The sequence below is a fragment of the Parambassis ranga genome, chromosome 14 (assembly GCF_900634625.1).
Source record: "Parambassis ranga chromosome 14, fParRan2.1, whole genome shotgun sequence".
NCBI lineage: Eukaryota > Metazoa > Chordata > Actinopteri > Ambassidae > Parambassis > Parambassis ranga.
In genome coordinates this window covers 11,304,759-11,323,938 of record NC_041034.1, presented here as the reverse complement: position 1 = coordinate 11,323,938, position 19,180 = coordinate 11,304,759, and the positions used below count along the sequence as shown (strand labels likewise).

General features: G+C 41.6%; 4 protein-coding genes across 6 annotated transcripts; all 4 read right to left on the bottom strand.

Moving 5' to 3' along the window:
• Positions 1–721: 721 nt before the first annotated feature.
• On the bottom strand, positions 722–2,697 carry LOC114445799 (serine/arginine-rich splicing factor 1). Its single transcript, XM_028421022.1, has 4 exons — positions 2,382–2,697; positions 1,661–1,842; positions 1,408–1,580; positions 722–1,203 (listed from the first exon to the last, which is right to left on the bottom strand). The coding sequence occupies exons 1-4, from the start codon at positions 2,579–2,581 to the stop codon at positions 1,021–1,023; spliced, it is 738 nt and encodes a 245-aa protein (XP_028276823.1). The 5' UTR covers positions 2,582–2,697; the 3' UTR covers positions 722–1,020.
• A 336-nt stretch (positions 2,698–3,033) lies between these two features.
• Positions 3,034–6,326, bottom strand: LOC114445800 (serine/arginine-rich splicing factor 1B-like). Of its 3 annotated transcripts, XR_003671708.1 has the most exons (6): positions 5,941–6,326; positions 5,320–5,477; positions 5,061–5,233; positions 4,292–4,562; positions 3,910–3,998; positions 3,035–3,551 (listed from the first exon to the last, which is right to left on the bottom strand). XR_003671708.1 is itself a non-coding variant. In XM_028421023.1 (4 exons), exons 1-4 carry the CDS (start codon positions 6,129–6,131, stop codon positions 4,380–4,382), a joined length of 705 nt encoding a protein of 234 aa, XP_028276824.1. In that variant the 5' UTR covers positions 6,132–6,326; the 3' UTR covers positions 3,034–4,379. The 3 variants fall into 3 exon arrangements, 1 of the variants encoding a protein (XP_028276824.1); XR_003671707.1 differs by having other exon boundaries at positions 3,910–4,562; XM_028421023.1 differs by having other exon boundaries at positions 3,034–4,562.
• A 285-nt stretch (positions 6,327–6,611) lies between these two features.
• On the bottom strand, positions 6,612–10,131 carry pigs (phosphatidylinositol glycan anchor biosynthesis, class S). The gene is made up of 12 exons (XM_028421527.1): positions 10,031–10,131; positions 9,489–9,628; positions 9,283–9,394; positions 9,107–9,196; positions 8,862–8,953; positions 8,405–8,645; positions 8,166–8,308; positions 7,967–8,081; positions 7,742–7,887; positions 7,533–7,633; positions 7,241–7,451; positions 6,612–7,153 (listed from the first exon to the last, which is right to left on the bottom strand). The coding sequence occupies exons 1-12, from the start codon at positions 10,047–10,049 to the stop codon at positions 6,875–6,877; spliced, it is 1,689 nt and encodes a 562-aa protein (XP_028277328.1). The 5' UTR covers positions 10,050–10,131; the 3' UTR covers positions 6,612–6,874.
• A 565-nt stretch (positions 10,132–10,696) lies between these two features.
• On the bottom strand, positions 10,697–19,140 carry aldocb (aldolase C, fructose-bisphosphate, b). The gene is made up of 9 exons (XM_028420937.1): positions 19,009–19,140; positions 14,035–14,151; positions 13,300–13,511; positions 12,918–12,972; positions 12,662–12,822; positions 12,470–12,553; positions 12,213–12,387; positions 11,899–12,098; positions 10,697–11,809 (listed from the first exon to the last, which is right to left on the bottom strand). The coding sequence occupies exons 2-9, from the start codon at positions 14,144–14,146 to the stop codon at positions 11,717–11,719; spliced, it is 1,092 nt and encodes a 363-aa protein (XP_028276738.1). The 5' UTR covers positions 14,147–14,151; positions 19,009–19,140; the 3' UTR covers positions 10,697–11,716.
• Between the last annotated feature and the right edge of the window lie 40 nt (positions 19,141–19,180).

The window sequence follows — 19,180 nt, the reverse complement described above, 5'->3', positions numbered from 1 at the left end:
CCACTATTTACCACTCTCCTTACGTGTGTGGATCCATCCTGCACCTCCCAGCCCTCCTTTTGGTTTTGATCCAAGCTTAATAAAACAATAAAGAAGGATCACTCGTCAGGTTGCCACACATGGCGTTATAATATTTCCCTTTGACTTTTTGAAGGCCAATTAAATTTGCATATTTGTCTAAAATGTTTCCAGTTTGATGGCGTTTTGTGGACAGAGCCGGGGTCGGGATCCTCTCCCGGTAAAATGCTCCCATGCTCCCATGCTCCTTGTTTCCATCTGGAAGCCTAATCCTAAAATCCTGATCTGATCCTGAATCCGGCTCCGGAACAGGGGGACAATGAGCCCAGTCCAAAACCTTCAGAATACCAGCAGAACCAAAGAGAAGGAGTTAGAATCACACCTTCAGGAAATATTTAAAGAATAGTAAATAAGTGCAGCTACCAGGAATTTTACTTTAAGAAAAACAAGGAACAGTATCTATATCAAGCCCAAAAAACTAGCAGTAATTTTCACAAAAGCAGAAACACCGATGTCAAGTTGACCACAGTACTCAGCTCAGGGGTATATATTTGCATAAAAAGTCTTATGTTGATGTCAGACACAGAGGCCTTTCACAGCCATCATACCATTGGTGCCATATTTGACTCCTCCTCCTCCTGTTTATCCTAATATGAACTGTTTCCTCTGTTTCCATCCTATCCTGTTCCTCTGAACTCTACAGAGAGACACACAAGAAGGTCAAAGGAATAAATGCAAAAATACATAAACACCACTTCCAAAATAACTGCTACAACATAACGCATACATCCACACACACTTTGGAAGTAAAAGAGGAGGCGTACACACAAGGGGGACAAAAAAAAGGAGACAGAGAAGGGTAGACCATCATACACAAACCAGGGGAGTTCAGCCCATCTCTTCAAACAAGAGTCTGCTGAAATGTTAAGTAAATTAAGACAGTGGGCACAGTATTTGTTCTGTGAAGTCGATCCTCTCCATGACTCCTAGTTGACTTAAATTCTAGGTGCGGGAGCGGGAACGGGAGTGCCGTGGAGAGTAACGCGGAGATCCTCTGCTGCGATGTGGAGAGTAGCTCCGGGAGCCACTCTTACTCCTGCTCCGACTGCGGCTACGAGACTGCGAGCGATCATAGCTGGGGCTGCGAGGACCGTCCATCTTCACACGAATGTAGGCCGTCTCTCCCTAAACACACAAACCAACAAGTAGGAATGGGACACCAGTTGCTTTTCCTGCAGTTGTTAAGCAGCATTATCTGCCCTTCATCAGTTCATGACAAAGCATTTGTAGTTGCCATGCTCCATATTTCTCTTCAGGACTTACCTTCAACAAAGAGTTCAATTCCAAAATCTATCCCCAGATCTATTCATTGCTGTGACCCTGACCTACCTCATGAGAGCGAAACTTGGTGTTATCCAATTTACGGACAGCGTAGGTCATGTCTTCTTTGCGTACAAACTCCACCACTCCGGTGCCATCACGGTACACATCAGCATAACATACATCACCTGCCTCTCGCATGTGATCCTTCAGGTCCTGCCAGCTCCCACTGGGTGGAAGACCTGCCAGAAAAAAACAGGGGCCTGAGATGAAACACACTCCACACAGTCAGGATAACAGTACCGAGGTAAGCAGCTCCTACCTGAGACTATAACCCTGTTCTCGGAGCGCCGTGACGGGGGGCCGTACCTTCCCCTTGAGTTTCCCAAAGATCCACCACCTCCTCCCCTGCCACCCCCACGTCCACTTCGAGGGAACTCAACGCGCAGGCGGTAGCCATCGTAGTCATAACCATCACGTCCATAAACAGCATCTTCTGCATCCCTGCAGGGTGACACAGACACTTACACCCTCAAAAACAGAACGTATTGAAAATACTTATAAGCTATCATTATACATATTATTATCACTGTAATGATTACTGGTTACAAAGATGCACACTTGGGTTACTTGGATAGAATTAAAGCTTTCAAAGAGTGCAATTTAAATCAGTGCCTCTCTCCATGGTGCTGAAACAACACGCCATGCGTCTCCATTCACTAATGATTTTCAATTATGACACACACACACACACACACATACACACACTGCTGTGCATGTTAACAACTACAATAGATAAAAACATTTTGCTTTTATATTCACAATGGCGTTGTTTCCTCAGAAATTATTGTGCTAGTTGTGCAGTAGTTGACACCAACTTGGAGCATTTGTAGACAAACACATACCGAAAACTTTCGAACAAAAAACTCGTTTTATAATTCATTCGTGCTATAAATGCTGCCACATAAAATACGCCTTAACGTGAACAAGTGCTGTTAAAATAGCAAAGTAAAATAAAAAAATAAAAAGTATCTGCAGCTCACCTCGGGTCTTCAAACTCCACGAAGGCGAAGGGCGGTCCTCCTCTTCGGTTTTTCAGATCAATATCCCGAATAGACCCGTATTTGTAAAACACGTCCTCGACGTCTTTGCTGCGGATGTCAGGAGGGAGATTCCCTACGTATATCCGACAGTCGTTACTCCCCGCCGGTCCTCTAATCACACCTCCGCCAGACATGCTCATGCAAGCAGGACCAAACTGTGATTTCTAACGGTAACGTTACCGAGAAAAGCAGTGGTGTGCAAGTGTTTGCTATGAGTTCAATATACACTGCTAATATAAGCAGCCATGTTGTCAAAAGCTAACAAGTGTCGTTAGCCCCGTGACGCATTAATAAGGTTGCGTCATCACGTATATACAGCTGTGACCAATAGCGCAGCCAGATTTTACGATGTACGGAGCCACGCAGCCCCGTCACAATGAACTGAAAGAGTATATATTTTGTTTATTTATATATAAAACAAATAAATAAACGCCAGTTTAAATAGCAAGAAAACTAACACTATCTGACATAAATTACAAGTAGATGTCAGTCCTTTTAAAACTGTGCACAGGTACAAATATTGTGTGTTTTTGTGGCAAAGCCCCACATTGAGTCAGAAACAAAAACCAAAACAACTTTTCATTCCAAATTAAAGTTTTTATTAAAAGGGAGCATGCTGTGAAATACCGTAAATTATATTTAAGGAAATCAGCCACATTTAGACCTAAGAAAATAGATACAAACCACAATAAGGTCACAATCCCTTGCCGCCTCCCACATCTCCCTCGTCCCTCCCTCCTCCAATATTAATGTTTTCCCACTATTTACCGCTCTCCTTACGCGTGTGGATCCATCCTGCACCTCCCAGCCCTCCTCCTGGATTTGATCCAAGCTTTTCTCTTCTTTTTTTTTAATACTTAAAAAAATAAGAATCTCAAAATCTAATTGCTGTGCCATCAGTAACTGAGGTTCCACGCTTAATTGGGGGGAAAATTTAAAAGCCAATTTGGTTTGTCTATGTCACCACAACGTTTCCGGGTTTGAGGGAGTTATGTGGACAGGGCCAGGACGTGCTCCACGTATCCATCCTGAAGCCTAATCCTAATTCCTGATCTGATCCTGAATCCTGATCCAGCTCCGGAATGGGGAGACAAAGTGCCCAGTCCAAACCTTCAGAATACCAGCAGAACCAAAGAGAAGGAGGCGAGTTAGAATCACACCTTCAGGAGAATAGAAATATTTCAAGAAATGTTTAAAAATATGTAGCTACCATGGAGTTTACTGAGAAAAACAAGGGGCAGCATCTATATATTTAAGCCCAAAATACAAAGATTTACTTTGGATACTAAGAGATGAAGGGGGGGGGGGAGCAAAACCAAGCTTAGTGTCTGCAAATACAAAGTAAAATAAAGAACTTGTTACTATTGAAAACATTCAACAATGGCACTCTACTGTGCAACTGCAAAAAAAAAAAAAAAATCAGCCTTATAATGCAGATTTCACAGTTGACAAGGCACAGCCATCATACCATTGGTGCCATTTTTGACTCCTCCTCCTCCTGTTTATCCTAATATGAACTGTTTCCTCTGTTTCCATCCTATCCTGTTCCTCTGAACTCTACAGAGAGACACACAAGAAAGTCAAAGGACAGTAGTATATGTTTGAAAAGAAGTTAATATCTTTGCAAATGAAAGAAAACATAAAGCATCAAACAAGAAAAATCAGAAGAAGAATAATATGGAGATGAGGGGAAGATGGAGAGCAAAATCATAATGTTTCTAAGAATGGTAAGAAGGAAGTCGCTGGGTTGTGTGTACAGATCACACTCTAGGCTGCAAAAATGAAAACAAAAATAAAACTTCAACAAAAAGCAGTTAAGGTGGAAGAAGGCACACATCATGACAGCATACACTGATGACTCATGAGATGATCCTTTGTGAGTATGCAGGATTTGTTAAGTGACGGCTCTGAGGTACATCAAGTTCAGGTCACGTAAATCTAGGTGCGAGAACGGGAGCGAGAACGCCGGGGAGAGTAACGTGGAGACCCTCTGCTGCGACGTGGGGAGTAGCTGCGAGAACCACTCTTGCTACGGCTTCGACTGCGGCTATGTGAGCGAGAGCGACCATAGCTGGGGCTCCGTGGACCATCCATCTTCACACGAATGTAGGCCGTCTCTCCCTAAACACAAAACATACACACATGTAACTCAGGTGTCAATAAATAGTGACACCAGCCTGTAAACCAGTCCTTTTTAAAGCATACAACCGCCTTGCACGAAACATCTATATTACAGTTTATTCTGGCTATGCCTACAGATTTTCTTAGCTTTGTTTATAGGGCTTTTATCAGACACTTTTAATGTTAGTTAAGGTGTTTGTGAAGCTTGACAACTCAGAAATGTCATGAATTGAAAAGAGTATGTCAAATAAAGATCTGCTTATACAGCCTGATAACAACCCATGATTAAATAGACACAATAGACACAGCATAGAAGAACATACTTGCGTGAAAGGCATAGCCAGAACTATTAAACAGCCACAGTTTGGAATTCACTTACTGCTAGTCATTTCCACTCTGACTCCTGCTTTCTTCATTTCCAGCTTCATTTCAAGTCCAAAATGAAGCTCCAGAGCCATTCCTGATTAAGCTAGCCTAATGCTAGGATCCTTTACGTACCTCATGAGAGCGAAACTTGGTGTTATCCAATTTACGGACAGCGTAGGTCATGTCTTCTTTGCGTACAAACTCCACCACTCCGGTGCCATCACGGAATACATCAGCATAACATACATCACCTGCCTCTCGCATGTGATCCTTCAGGTCCTGCCAGCTCCCACTGGATGGAAGACCTGCCAGGAAAGAAAAGATCTATATATCAAATTAAAGGCTCAACACAAAAGATAAGAAAACCTGCAGACATAATCATGTTAATCACCTGACACAACAACCCTGTTGTCAGAGCGTCGGGATGGGGGGCCATATCTTCCCCTTGGGGGTCCCATTGCTCCCCTTCCACTTCTAGGAAACTCAACACGCAGTCTGTAGCCGTCATAGTCATAACCATCACGTCCATAAACGGCATCCTCAGCATCCCTGTAATATCCAACATTTAACAATCACCTTAACTCAAATAAAACAGACAATCGAACTAATATCATACAGACAAAGAGGCACACATTTGTCTGAATGTCAATGCTACATATTCTAAGCATTACACTGAAACCACATGCATTCTTTGTCCCTTACATATTGTATTTGTTTACAGTTAGCAATTAACCTTTCTCTCTCTGGTTTACTATCTGACATACAGGGTCAAAATACCTTCCTTTTAATTTGCACCTAATATTTATTTGTAATTGGCTCACTATATCAGTGAGGCTACCAACTACTGCTGCTTACAATAGACCTCGATAAACAAACGTATCCTTTTAATATGATACATTTCGACAAAATAAAAAAGATAGCATATTAAACTGCGACTCAGCGTAAGCGCTGATAGTGTATGTTTTGGAACTACTGAGATAACGGTGAAACGTGGCGAAGCACCGCAGCTCACCTCGGGTCCTCGAACTGCACAAAGGCAAACGGCGGTCCTCCTCTGCGGTTTTTTAGATCAATATCACGAATAGATCCGTATTTGTAAAATAAATCTTCCACGTCCTTTGAACGGATATCTGGGGGGAGATTGCCCACGTATATCCGACAGTCGTTGGTCCCCGCTGGTCCTCGAACGACACCGCTAGACATGTTAGCGAAAACGAAGCTAAGATATTGCTGGTAAAAGTACGGTAAGCAAACTGGTTAGCAGGTGTAAAGCTAAAGTAGAAAACTAAATATAAGGCTTATACGCTAAATGTTTAACTTGTTGTCTTAATAGAAGATTAAACGGAGTTTCGTAGCAGCTAAAAGTTTCAAGCTGCAGGCTACGTAGACACTTTGTTCTTCTTCGGTGGTGTTATAAACTATTTGTTACTAGCGTTAAAGGTGCACGCACCGCCACCTAGTGGAACCAAATATTACAACCTGTAGTAAAACTTGAAAACTTGATTCTTGGCCTTGAGAAGAGCTGCTCACAAAGCAATCACAGTATTGTCTTAAAAACATTGTCTCCAGATGTTTACATTACAAATGCATTTACACTTGATATAATCAGTGCTTTAGTTTGTGAGGTACCAATAACAAAATGTTTTTGTTATTCTTGCTTATCAAAAAAGGCCAAAACAGAGGTTAAAATTTCAGGTTTTATTTCATAATAACTTAATAAAAGAACAATTCATATACAAAACTTGTACACATTCACAACAATTTAAGCTTTTTAATAGTACAGTGTCAGACAAATGCAGCGATCATTCTTTAAAATCTAAAAAATAAAAAAAATCCATACGCCACACACCTCACTGCTTCAAATGAGCCTTTCTTCATGCATACCTTTGTACTTACATATCAAGGCCACAAAATAAAAATGAGTTCATCATCTTCTTTTCTTTCTCTCAGTCCTTTTTGGCTTGCTTTTCTCTGCGTTTCTGTCTAGCCTCAGACCCGATTTTGAGCAATGACAACAAAATAGGCACACACATGGGAAGAAAGAGTGGGATATAGATAGCAAACTTCTGGTCATCAGGAAAATAGAGCAGGTGGAGAAGTGAAGGGTCAAAGAATGCTTTCTCTGAAGCCAAGATTGCCTCTTTACTGTACTGTAAAGCAAAGCCGAGGTTACCAGCTTCCAGTTCGGCCACAGCGAGCTGAAGAGAGGAGACAGCACTGGACACCTGTGACAGCAGTAACAAACAGGTTAGTTACACATAACCAGTCAGAATAACCCACAAAGATTTTGTACTGCTCTGATATCATTTTACCTGTTCGGCAATATTGTCATTGATCACGATGTTGCCAATCTGGTCCAGTAGCTGTGCCAGAGAGGTAATGGTGGTAGTTGCTGTAGCAACATTTTCTACACTACGACTCCACATTAGGCGGTCCAACTCCCAATCAGCAATCCCCGTACTCCCGCATGGTGCCACCAGGAAGCCAGGGGGTGGGCTGGATGACTGCACACCAAGCAACAGTCTGACAGAACACAAAACAGAAGAGTTGCCTTGTGTTAACAGAACAAAAACAACACTGTAATACTAAGGTAATAACATTTACCGAAGCTGTGCGAGAAACACTCCCATGACTTTGGACATGTTGATGTTGATGTCAGCGGGAAACTCTGCCTCTGTGCCATAGAAGCCATTGACATTATAAACCTATAGAAGACAAACATTAGATACAGCAACCAACACAACAAATTCATATTTTTTAGAACCACAGTATTGAGAATCACTCTCACTCAGTGTTGGCACCGATTATCTTACCATAATTCCACCCCACCGTGGAGAGTGAAACGCATTAGAGGGAACTTCCTGTTTTTTGTGATCATGAATGTGAAGGGGTGAATGATGCGCATCTGGGACGTACAGAAGAAAGTTCAACACTGGGTTGGAAGATGCAGCATTAGAACCTGGAGTACATAAAAAACAGTCACAAGTAAGTCTATCAGAACTAGATAAACATGAACCTTTTGCAAAAAATGTTTTTACCTAATCTGGCCTCCACAGGATTGATGACATGTGCAAGGCTATCAGCGTTGAGTATGTAGGCACCTCGGCTGTTGTCAAAGCGTGGATTGACACCGAGCATGGCATAGTTTAATGTCTGTGAAAACAAGATGTATGTTAACATACAGCAGCTGAGAGTCTTTTTATGCTGTACATGAAAACAAACATACACATAAAGTACCTGAGAATCAATGCTGAAATTAGCCACAGGTGACAGTTTTGCAAGCAAAGGTTGGATGTACATCTGCACAGCACCCTCTATGTCCCAGTGTAGGCGGTGTGACTTTGGGTCTGGATTCAGTAGACTGAATGTTATCTCATATCCTAAAGAAAACATAAAGATAAGCAGACATTAAAGTGATGAATCACATAAAGACTGGAATAGAAATAAGTCTGTATGTCTAAGCTGCAAGGACCTACCTGGGCTGGATTTGAAGGCTCTCATGCTGTCAGCGATGCCCTCTTTGTTGCCAGGGCTGAAACGGACTCTGTCGCTGAGGGCAGCAGTGATGTCAGCATGGCTGAAAGACATCACCTGCAGCACCTGGTTGATCCGAGGCTCCAGATGAGCCTGCAGTTGCTCTAATGTTTTACCTACTCTCATCTGAGTACCAATACGCAGCAAGGCTGTGCGTCGCTGACCGATATACACATTTACATCCTGAAAGCCATAAAGGTGCGTGTCAGTATTCTGCTGATATTATCTTATACTTATCCATAATACAGCAAATAAGCCATTTTGTTTAAAGCTGTGCAATACCTATAACAAATTCATAGACTTAAAAAGTAATGCATGAACATACAGTACAAACACAAATGAAAAAAACATTAAATTAATTGCAAATAAAACAATGTAGAAAAATGAAATGACATTTACCTCAGGCAACAGCAAAGACGTCTCTGGAATCACATATACAACTAAAGAACCACATGGACTCTCACTGAGCATGTGCAAAGATAGATCAGCCTCTAAAGAAGAGCAAGAGCAATACAGAAAAATTACTTCCCCAAAAATTAGAATTCAGGCCATGTTTCTCATGACCACTAGCACACCTGGCTTCACTTTACAGACCAACAGGCCACATCCACTTTCATATAGACTTTTGTTGACAACTAGCTCACCTGCAGCAGTGGGCTGGTTCAGGGCATCCTCTTCCATGATTGTAGCTGTGCGGTACTTCGTCTCATACCTGTACCTCAAAGATGTATCCTCTAGAACCAAAACAATGTGAGACAAAAACTACATTACAGACCACAGTTGTAATCACAGCATAATTAATAAAGCATTAGTACGTCACCATCTACTGCTCGTTCTTCATCCCGCGTCTGTGTCAGTGGGACCTTCTTCTGCTGTTCTGGTGTCACAGTGCCACGTGCAAACACAACTTCTACATCAGCACTTAACTGTAACTGTACAGAAAGAAGCACACAGAGGACATAAAAAATGGAGGAGAGACTGACCACAAATAATGACATGTGTTATTAATGGTTGCAATAATCAAACCTGCAGTTTAGCCAGCTCTGTTATCTGACTGACAGGCAACCATGCACGGTATGTCTCAGTTGTTCGCCACCACAAGGGGACACCAATGATGATGACCACTGCTGCTATGGACAGAGCAGCAAGCTGGCCTCGTCTACGCTCTGAGAGACACACCAACACAGATTGACAGTGTGTTATTATGTCGTTACATCAGGACTTCTGTTGTCATGTTGCACTCCACTCTCATTTGACTAATATAATATTTTTGATACGTTTTTTGTTACAGCGATGGGGCATAACCACGTCATGAATAAGCTAATTAACAAAATGGCAAAAGGCAGGTGTTCCTGCTTTGAGCATCATCACTGAAACTGTGGCTAGCTAGCTAGCTTGCGGCTAGCTCTAAGCTTCTGAGGGATATAACAAGGAGATAAAAAACTGCTACGTGCTGGGGTCGCAACAGTTGTGTTAAATGTTCTCCAAAATTGCAGCAAACTGAGGTACATACTGCCATTTGAATTAAATTAATCACTTGCACAGAAATCAGTTATTAATCTACTCACCAACTTCCGTGGTAGCCATTTCTGTCAATGGAATGAATGGGTGCGCTCGATCAGTCCCTACATCCTGTCTCAAATCACGTGACTAATGGTTAAGAAATCCGGAGATTCCTGCTGTGGTGGCCAGGAAACACAATCGTGATCGGCATTAATTCAGTTAAATAAAAATTCTGAAACACGTCTGCCTGACTGTATCAAGCAAGCGATGACAGGAAGTATGTTTGAGAAGCAGTAAAGGGAAAATGTACTGTCGGCACACGCGGTGCTGATATTAAACGCACACACACAATGTGAGGAATTTGAGGACACTAGTGCCCCCTGTGGTGGCTTTCATCATTGCAGCTGAAAGTAGACTAGCTGTATCTTATATACAATAAAACATTTTATTTACAGCAATACATACTACAAATGAAAGATGTATTTAAAAAAAATCACACAATAGAACATTCTGTTTAAGAAGCATACATTAACTTAAGACTTTACATATTACCTGCAATGTTTAAATAAAATATAGAAATAAATGTGTTTAAAAATGGCCCACATAAATAAAATATTTCAGTTTCCCATTTCTACTGTAATATAATTTCAGTTTCCCATTTCTACTGTAATATAAGGTCATATAATGTATTATTCAAGAGCACAGGATCAAGAATGACACAAAGATACCTCTTAATGTTCATTTTAGTTTATTTTTCTCCACTATTTGACACACCAAGTGTTTCAAGAACAAAGTTAACATCACAAACATCACAGTATTCCAACACAGCAGTGACTGTTTCCCCTCTGCTAACCTCACGGATTGGTCCGTCTTATATGTACCGTCAATTGAAACTCATCTGATCTTTCTGTGTGGCAGGCAGGGGGAATCAGGGGGAGGTGACACACAAGCATCACATAATATTGACACCTTCACACAACTGAATACATTTATTACTGCATGTAATTTAAAGCTAATGTTATACAGAGAACAGACACAAGAAATGAATAATAGTGAAGAACAGAAAAGGTTAGGATGAACCCTGGTGTGTAGTGGTGTATCACACTACGGTGTGTCTACTGATCACTGCCGGAGCTACAGCTGTCTGAAAGTCACTCCCATGTTTTTCCTCAATGGATCAATTGTTACTTTGGTCCTCTAATGGATGTACTGATGCCACTAATAATTGGCTGGTCCCACAGCTGTCAGTGCGGATGTTAGTATAGCGTTTCAACAATGTTTTCTGACAAAAGCGAAACACTGACACTCACATGCTTATCTGGCCTCTTGGTTCAAGATTTGTGTGATGAAGGAATGGGAGAAAGCACCTGATGTGAAGGCTTAAGAAGAGACATAAAATTAACACTGATGGATTATCTTGATCTGTTGTGGACATTTTCCAGCCTCCAAATTTTATGATCACAACAACAGCTTCGAATGAAATAAAACTCTTTTACACTTCAGTCATAAATTCTGTTTAAAGTCTGATTTGATTTGTTTGATCAAAAAATAAAACAAGCCTGTTCCCTTTAGTATTGTAATTTCACATTAGATTTTAAATATATATACCTAATAATTTAAATTTAATAAATGATATCTCTAAAGTACAGTAGACAGCACAGGCCTGTGATTGATGAAGGAGTGAGAGGGAAATAGCAGAGCAGATATAAGACTATATGACTAGGCCACAGTTGAATGTGGCAGTTTTATGTTTAGTAGGCATGATTAGCCACGTAGAGAGATTTCCCTGCAGCACCGCCAGTTCCAGAAGACTCATATTTGCCAAGAGCAGCCAGACCATTTGCCTGTAGAGGACAGAAAAGGTGTTATGAATAAAACAGCATGGAGAGCCTCTAGGTTTCTTGTGTTGGTGTTTCTTTTTATTTTGTCTGACCTCAGCACGCTTGATGAACTCCTCAGTGGCAGCCTTCTCATTGTTCAGTTCTCCTCTCCAGGCACCGAGGGCGGACGCCTGCAGGGCGCGGCCATAGGAGAAAGTCAGGGCCCAGGGCCTGGCCAACGGGCAGTTGTTAATAGCATTAAGGTTAACGCTAGCCTCTTCCTCAGACTGGCCACCTGACAGGAATGTCACTCCTAGGAAAACAATAAAACATACATTTTATACAACATCTTCAACTCTGATACAAGAGGTTGGATCAAAGTGTGAAAATAAATCCTTCATTTTTGTTTCTTGTATCAATGTCTGACCTGGGACAGCTGGAGGCACGGTGCGGCGCAGAGCAGTGACGGTAGCCATGGCAATTTCCTCACTGCTGTACTTGGTGGGGCAGGAGTGTCCAGCTGTGACCATGTTGGGTTTCAGCAGTGTTCCCTCCAGGTACACGTGGTGGTCAGACAGAGCCTTGTACACTGCAGCTAGGACCTGGCAGCAGGATGAGTATTGTCACTGACATGAACTGAAATACAGACTTTACAGGAAGTGACGACATTTTTCTCCACATTACCTTCTCAGTGACGTACTGGCAGCGCTGCAGGTCATGCTCTCCATCAGGAAGGATCTCAGGCTCCACAATAGGAACAATGCCGTTCTAAGAGGCATTTTAAAAAAATATACAATTAAACCTTCCATTTCTTTTGACACAATATTTGCTATGATGCCCAGTGGTAAAAAACATCCTCCATATTGTTACACCAACCTGCTGGCAGATGCTAGCATATCGTGCCAGAACATTAGCGTTCTCAAAGATGGCCAGCTCAGATGGCGTGGTGTCGCTGATCTTCAGCACAGAACGCCACTTGGCAAAGTCTGCACCATCTTTCTTGTACTGTGCACAGCGTTCAGAGAGCCCATCCAGACCTATGTTCCCACACAGACACATACCTCAGCATCACTGCAAGGCCTTTTGTAATGAATGTGAGGTTTTTGTAATGTGTGCTGCTTATGCTTCATACCTTGAGTGGTGGTCTCTCCATTTGTTCCAGCAAGGGGCACAACACCTTTATCCACCTGTAAAGACAGAAACACTTTTTAGTGAACCTGCATCCTTTCAGCCCAGTTTGTTCTCACAACATCAGCTGTTGTTTTTGGAGGTATTGTGTATCATGGTGACAGCAAGTCAGTGTTTTCATAGGGGCCTTTCAACATTTGCCAGGTTAATGCTGAGTGTTTTTCTGCCTGCTAAAGTGAAATACTTGGCTGTAGTAAAATGAGCTTTCCTCACTCCAGCTCTAATGTTTTAGGAGAGTGAAACTGACAACACATGTAAACAAACAGCCTTCTATGCAGTCAATAGAAGGGGAGATACAAAAAAACAAAAAAGCCTGCACTGCCCACCTTGATGCCAACAACGATGCCGCGGTCTTTGATGAGCTTGGCGAAGGAAGTGCCATCATCTGTGTTCTGGTAGAGGGTTTCATGGAAGAAGATGACGCCTCCGATACAGCTGTCGATGCGCTGGTCAGCTGTGAAGAGGAGCTGGCGGTAGCGACGCCTGTTCTCCTCTGTGTTCTCAACCCCGATGGGGTTCAAACGTTTCGCCATGCTGCCTGAAAACACACACATCCAGACAGCACATTAATTCACACACACTGACTCAAACTAGTCTCAAGATCTTAATATAACCCTATTGGAGTAATTATAGAGGAGCAAAAGATTGCTTAAACCTATTATGGGTATTATGTGTAGGTAGCTGCCCTACAGTCATTTTAAGACTCCTGTGGTATAAGCAAACTATCTAGCTGAAGGACAATTTGTCCTGGTTCTAGAGTCTGTCCTTTGAAAGACATTGTGAAATATGAAATATGTCACTAATTATGTGCTCATCTATCAACTATACCACGTTATTTTCCTAATCTAACCAGGTTAAATCCTAAATTAGTCCTGGAGCTTTATCAACATTCCTATCACTTTCTGTTTTTGCTTCCTCTTACAGATCAGATGTTTTCCTCTACCTAAACAATATTGATTTTTAATTGTCCTAACAGGCCTGTATGTTTTGTGATTGTATGTGACCTTGTTGATATAATTCACATTTTGTTTTCTTACTAAAAGTAAAAAAAACAGAAATACCAGTGGACTCATCGGCTGCGAGGATGCCTTTCCCTGGAGCCACTATCCTCAGAGCGATGTCATGCAGCTCCTTTTTCTGCTCAGGGGTTAGTGCAGGATACTGGTGAGTCATGGTGGCTGAAAGAAAGAAATTTTTTTAGTGAATTTTTTTTTTTTTTTTTTTTTACAAAGAGTCAACCTGGATGACTGCCCAGAACTGGCCTCATTTAATGTCCCTCTATTGTCTACACAACATGGCTGCCTAGATAGACAGATACTTTATTGATCCTCGAGAGGAAATTCAGGGGGGTGGGTGAAAATGTCAATATTCCTACAAGATGGCACCTAAAGTCACAGGATCCAAGGACACAGCATGTGTGTGAGATGTAATAAAAGCCAAGTCTGTGAGCAGCTTCCTGCCTCTTGGGTAGATAAATATATTTTCAGTAAGAAAGGTCACAGCATGAATGTCATCTAGAACCAAATAAAGCTTCCTCGCTCACCTTCGTACTGTTTATGGATTTTTATGACTGCATTAACTCAAAAGGAAAATATTCTCTTTAACATGTCATCTGGTTTCAGTCAAATACAAAGTGTTTGTGGCAGCAGTCATGCTGTCACGACGTGCTAACCTGCACACACAGGCCTTCAAACCAGATTATTTCCTTCCCTATTCCCTTCCTCACTCTGCCGTAAATAAGCGGTTACGTAACCCCTCCCCCTCCCCACCCATTTTGAATCACAGCAGACAGAGAGGGGGATGTTATGTAACAGCACTCCTATAGGCTGTGCTGCCAGTCCTCATTATAGCTGCAGGACTGGATGCAGCACGGCCCGTTTCTCTCTCCTCAGCAACACTCTGCCTTCATCTCTGATTATAGACTAACACATGCACGTTACTTCTTTGCCCTGATAGATACATGACTTGGGCCATGAATAGGTAACTCCATCTAGCTGTGTGACTCAGATTGCAGGATTTGTAAATTCCCATTCTCACACATCCCTTGAATGCATCACTCCCACTAATGCAGCATGTGCCAGGGAACAGGATGTGACTTGAGTTTCTAGTTGACTGCACAGATTGATGTGCCACTCCTACCTTTGTCTGCACTGCTATTTTCCACAGTAATGGATGAATCTGATGGTTAGAAGCTATGAGGTTAGCTCTGCATTGATATCTATGCAAAAAACTGAGTAAAAACAGCTGGCTACATTTACCATATATTATACCACAACCTGAAAAGTTTTGGTTAGTATAAAGTGTACAAACTGTGCGATGTAATGCAAACGAAATATAAAACATTATTAGGAGGTTAAGCCCAGCTCAACCACAAACTGTATGACTGTTTGCTGTGATAGGACACTGCCTGACATACCCTGTACCCTCAGTGTTAATCCTCAGCTTACAGCTATGAGATAATGACCTCTAGAGCGCACGCAGGCCTCTCAATAAAAACGCTGTGTGGTTACTACAACAGAAGTTACACACAGCTTGCTGTCTACACTAAAATTTCATGGGCTGATGAAATTAAAGAGGCCAGGCCTGCAGGGTATAATATGTCCCCCTGAGGACCCACTTAGACCAGGAGAATAACACAGAGAAGAAGTATTTACAACTGATAATAGCAAACCCATGGTTTGTAGGACTTCACTATGTGTGTGTGGTCAGCTCTGCTCCACTGTTTGCCTTACAGAAAGTCATGCTAAGCAAATACCTGCTATCATTTGTACCTGCATCCTTCAATAGCAATAGTGCTAATCTGGTCAGACTTCTGCTGAAGAAACATTGCTAAATAATTTGCAAAAGCAACATGAGGTCTTATGAAACTACATGACACACAATGGGAAGTTAGTTTAGTCATTTTGATATAGACTACACTCTAGTAATGTTTTAGATATTACATTATACATTTGTACAGTTTATATATGTGCATTGTCCTTTAAGGTCTGCTGTCTGTGGGCAAGTTTGGTGGGAACACACTTGTTTATAATTTATACTTACCTTATTACAAAAATAAATATTCATATACTGTGCACAAAACTCACACTTTTAACTCCTAAAATGGGTGAGTGGACAAGGTCAAATCCTCTTTTTTTCCCCAGCAGACATTTTGATTGTAGGAAAAGCACATGACTCATAATGAAAGCTCAGTTTCTGTAAGTGTGCCAGTAAGGCAGGACAGTGATCCAGCAGGTAGAAACACACTACTCATAATGCAGCCATGGAAAATGTCTTGATACTGATAGAGGGGATGCTTTTGAATGATGGTATGACATATTAGCTGCAACTTCTTGTGGTTTGCTGTGTTAGTCACAGATGTTGGTGCCACTATGGGACTTTCTTGTGTTCGGCAACCTATTTGACTTGTCAAAGGTAATTATTTATCTGTTTTACCAATCCAACTGGAAAGTTCCCCTGTGCACTCTGAAGGGATCGTGGTTTAACTGCTTTAAATGCACTGCCTGTGTTGTGTTTAGACTACTGAAAATAAATGAGGTGTCTGTCACTATAAAGTGAGAGTCAAACTCTATGGCCATAACAGGATACACACTGATGTTAGTGTTTCCATTTTAGTATCTGAAATTTATGTGTCCCCAAGAAACACTCTCTACCCATAGGAAGAACAAGGACAACATGGAGCTCCAGTTTGTGCCACTCTTAATTATCATGCTGCAGGCTTGAGCACCACAGATGTGACAAGCTAAAAAAGGGAGTTTATCACACTTGGCTTAATGTGGTAGTGGGAGCCATAACACAGATCCAATCAAGTGAACAGAGGAGCTTTCAGCTACAACTAATTGATTGTTTTACTGGCAAGCAGTGCTGCAATGTACAAATTTTACAAGATTTAGTGGCAAACTTTAAATAATGCTATCTTTTTGCCAAGCACAGACGACTGCAGAGATGTCACTTTGATATATTAGAAGCAACAACCCTGGGATGCTATGATCCAACAAAACCACTGCTGATGGTTATTTTCCAGACAGACTTAAGGTTACTGCAGCATGATTTAGCAAATGCAGCATTGAAACTTCCAGCAGTACATTTTTGGTTTGGTTAAAATGCAGTTTTTACACAGGATTAAATTGTAAGTTTTACAACGACATGACAGAGTGGCAGCTAAGAGAAGTCTGATTTTCACTCCAGCCTGTTGCACAGATGTTTGCCTCAACAAGACAAACACAATTTCTGCAGTGCGACATCAGAGGCAGCAGCCAACTGCTTGCTGCGTCACAAAGAACCACTTTAAACTTTAGAAGATGTGAGACAATAATGATAGTATCTTGAGTGACATGCAGCCCACAATAATCACAGTGTAGATTACTACTGATGCATTGACATTAAAAACTATGTTAATCACATTAAAATTCAGTCAGATATAATACTGTACAAATACTTAGCTGATGGGATAACCTAGTACACCTGTTGGTTGTTGGAAAACTAGACATTAGTTGTCTGAGGCTTCAGTCTTTCACCATAACAATGACCAGCCCAAGGTGCAGTCAGAAATCACAATTAAATGACATATGTATCTCTACCTATAGCAATCATGCTGCAGCTGTTTTTAAGCATTGCTGCAAGCAATGAACTATTATTATTGAAGCTTGGATACTATATTGCCTAGCATTCATGAGGCTGAGGGGAGGGACTGCGTTAACATATATTGCGATAATATAATAATGGTAAGCATGTAGGGTGAGGATGAGGGAACGCAAAGAGAAAACAGGATCTATTTGTTGCCTCCTTCTCCACGTTATTGCAAGCTGTATTAGCTTCAAGGAGGTAAAATGGCTCCTGCAGGGCAGCACTAGTCAAAAGTAATAAGCCTGCTCGCTGTGCTGCAGTTTGTTACCAGACGGGCCTGTGGCCTTGGCACTGATGCACGTCCCTGTATCTGGAGTGCTTCTCTCTTCAGACCTGGATCCAGCAGCACTAGCAGGAGCACTGTTACCCATGCAGCTCACTGATACAGGAGCAGATGTCAAAGCTGCATGTGTTTCAGTTCAAAGAAAGGTTGAAAACAAAATAAAGTCTCTTATTATTTTCAATTAGGATGGCAATATGGATATTTTTTAGGGTAACCATATCATTCATAGAAGGAACAGATTTTATTACAGGAATAGAATTAGGAATATATGATGTAATCTCTGTTTGCTTTTGACATTTACTCTGATTTATATATATGAGGCGTGGCCCTTGTTTTTATAACTGTGAACAAATATGATCAATAGAGAATCATCAACAACAATGATGGTTTTTTTAATATTATTAATAATGATCTTCAGTTTAACTATAAAGAATTAAGAAATAATAAAAGGAAATATTTACATTTTAATTTAAAATCATTTTAACATTGGATTTACTTTTGATTTACTGACTCTTGGTGGTTCTAACGTTTGAGGTTACAAATCAGCCTATGTGATGCTTTTTACGTAAATACACGCTTGTACAGTGTCTCCTCCGTCAGCCCCGCCTCCCGTCGCATCAGAGGTCTACGTGCTGTAGCTCAGATACACACTGACAGGAAACGAACCTCACGACTACCTCTTCTCTCATTACTCACCACAGCTGCCATCCGCATTTCTGACATAAACCTACACAACTGAGAACATGTGAAATAGGCAGGTGTGCCGACGTGAAGGAAAAAGCCACAGACAGACTCTTTTCCTCCACTTCCATCCTTGAAGGTCATCATTTTACGCCCTTCCTGTTGCGTATTTCGGCGATGAGCTGAATTGCGTAACTTTAAAGAGACGTTTAAATACAGTCAAATAGAGCAATAGCTTTCTTTTAAAACGGGATGTCTGAATGAAAGACACTGGTAGTTATTTATTGCTGCTTTACTTTTGGCTAGCTAACGAACGAGGAAGATGAGGTTAGCTTTAGGGTTTTGTAGAAAAGCACCACATCCCTATCATCAAATTCATAACCGCCATCATCATTGGTGTGTTCAGTAACATGTTAAGAGTGTGAGGAACATGTTCTTTTCTTACCTGCTGATGGATGTCTGTGCGGGCAGAGAGAAGGTGAGCGGCTTGCGGAGGATGCGGAGCGGTCTCCTGTTTCACTGCTGCAACGCAACGTGACCCTTTACAAAGCCCAGGCGCGAGGGGCGGAGCGTACATCACTGCGTCATGTGACGAAACTACGCTCCAACGCGCATGT

What these genes read in the sequence shown, in the direction of transcription:
- aldocb (XM_028420937.1), bottom strand. Translation starts at nt 14,146, where the DNA reads ATGACTCACCAGTATCCTGCACTAACCCCTGAGCAGAAAAAGGAGCTG. An exon ending in CGCAGCCGATGAGTCCACTG is followed by an intron (nt 13,512 to 14,034) that starts GTATTTCTGTTT and finishes GTGTGTTTTCAG; the next exon opens with GCAGCATGGCGAAACGTTTG. An exon ending in AGTTCATCAAGCGTGCTGAG is followed by an intron (nt 11,810 to 11,898) that starts GTCAGACAAAAT and finishes TGTCCTCTACAG; the next exon opens with GCAAATGGTCTGGCTGCTCT.
- LOC114445799 (XM_028421022.1), bottom strand. Translation starts at nt 2,581, where the DNA reads ATGAGCATGTCTGGCGGAGGTGTGATTAGAGGACCGGCGGGGAGTAAC. An exon ending in GTGGAGTTTGAAGACCCGAG is followed by an intron (nt 1,843 to 2,381) that starts GTGAGCTGCAGA and finishes GTCACCCTGCAG; the next exon opens with GGATGCAGAAGATGCTGTTT. An exon ending in GAACAGGGTTATAGTCTCAG is followed by an intron (nt 1,581 to 1,660) that starts GTAGGAGCTGCT and finishes TTTTTCTGGCAG; the next exon opens with GTCTTCCACCCAGTGGGAGC.
- LOC114445800 (XM_028421023.1), bottom strand. Translation starts at nt 6,131, where the DNA reads ATGTCTAGCGGTGTCGTTCGAGGACCAGCGGGGACCAACGACTGTCGG. An exon ending in GTGCAGTTCGAGGACCCGAG is followed by an intron (nt 5,478 to 5,940) that starts GTGAGCTGCGGT and finishes TGGATATTACAG; the next exon opens with GGATGCTGAGGATGCCGTTT. An exon ending in CAACAGGGTTGTTGTGTCAG is followed by an intron (nt 5,234 to 5,319) that starts GTGATTAACATG and finishes CTTTCCTGGCAG; the next exon opens with GTCTTCCATCCAGTGGGAGC.
- pigs (XM_028421527.1), bottom strand. An exon ending in CGTCTTTGCTGTTGCCTGAG is followed by an intron (nt 8,646 to 8,861) that starts GTAAATGTCATT and finishes TATGGCTTTCAG; the next exon opens with GATGTAAATGTGTATATCGG. An exon ending in ATGACAATATTGCCGAACAG is followed by an intron (nt 7,154 to 7,240) that starts GTAAAATGATAT and finishes CTGCTGTCACAG; the next exon opens with GTGTCCAGTGCTGTCTCCTC.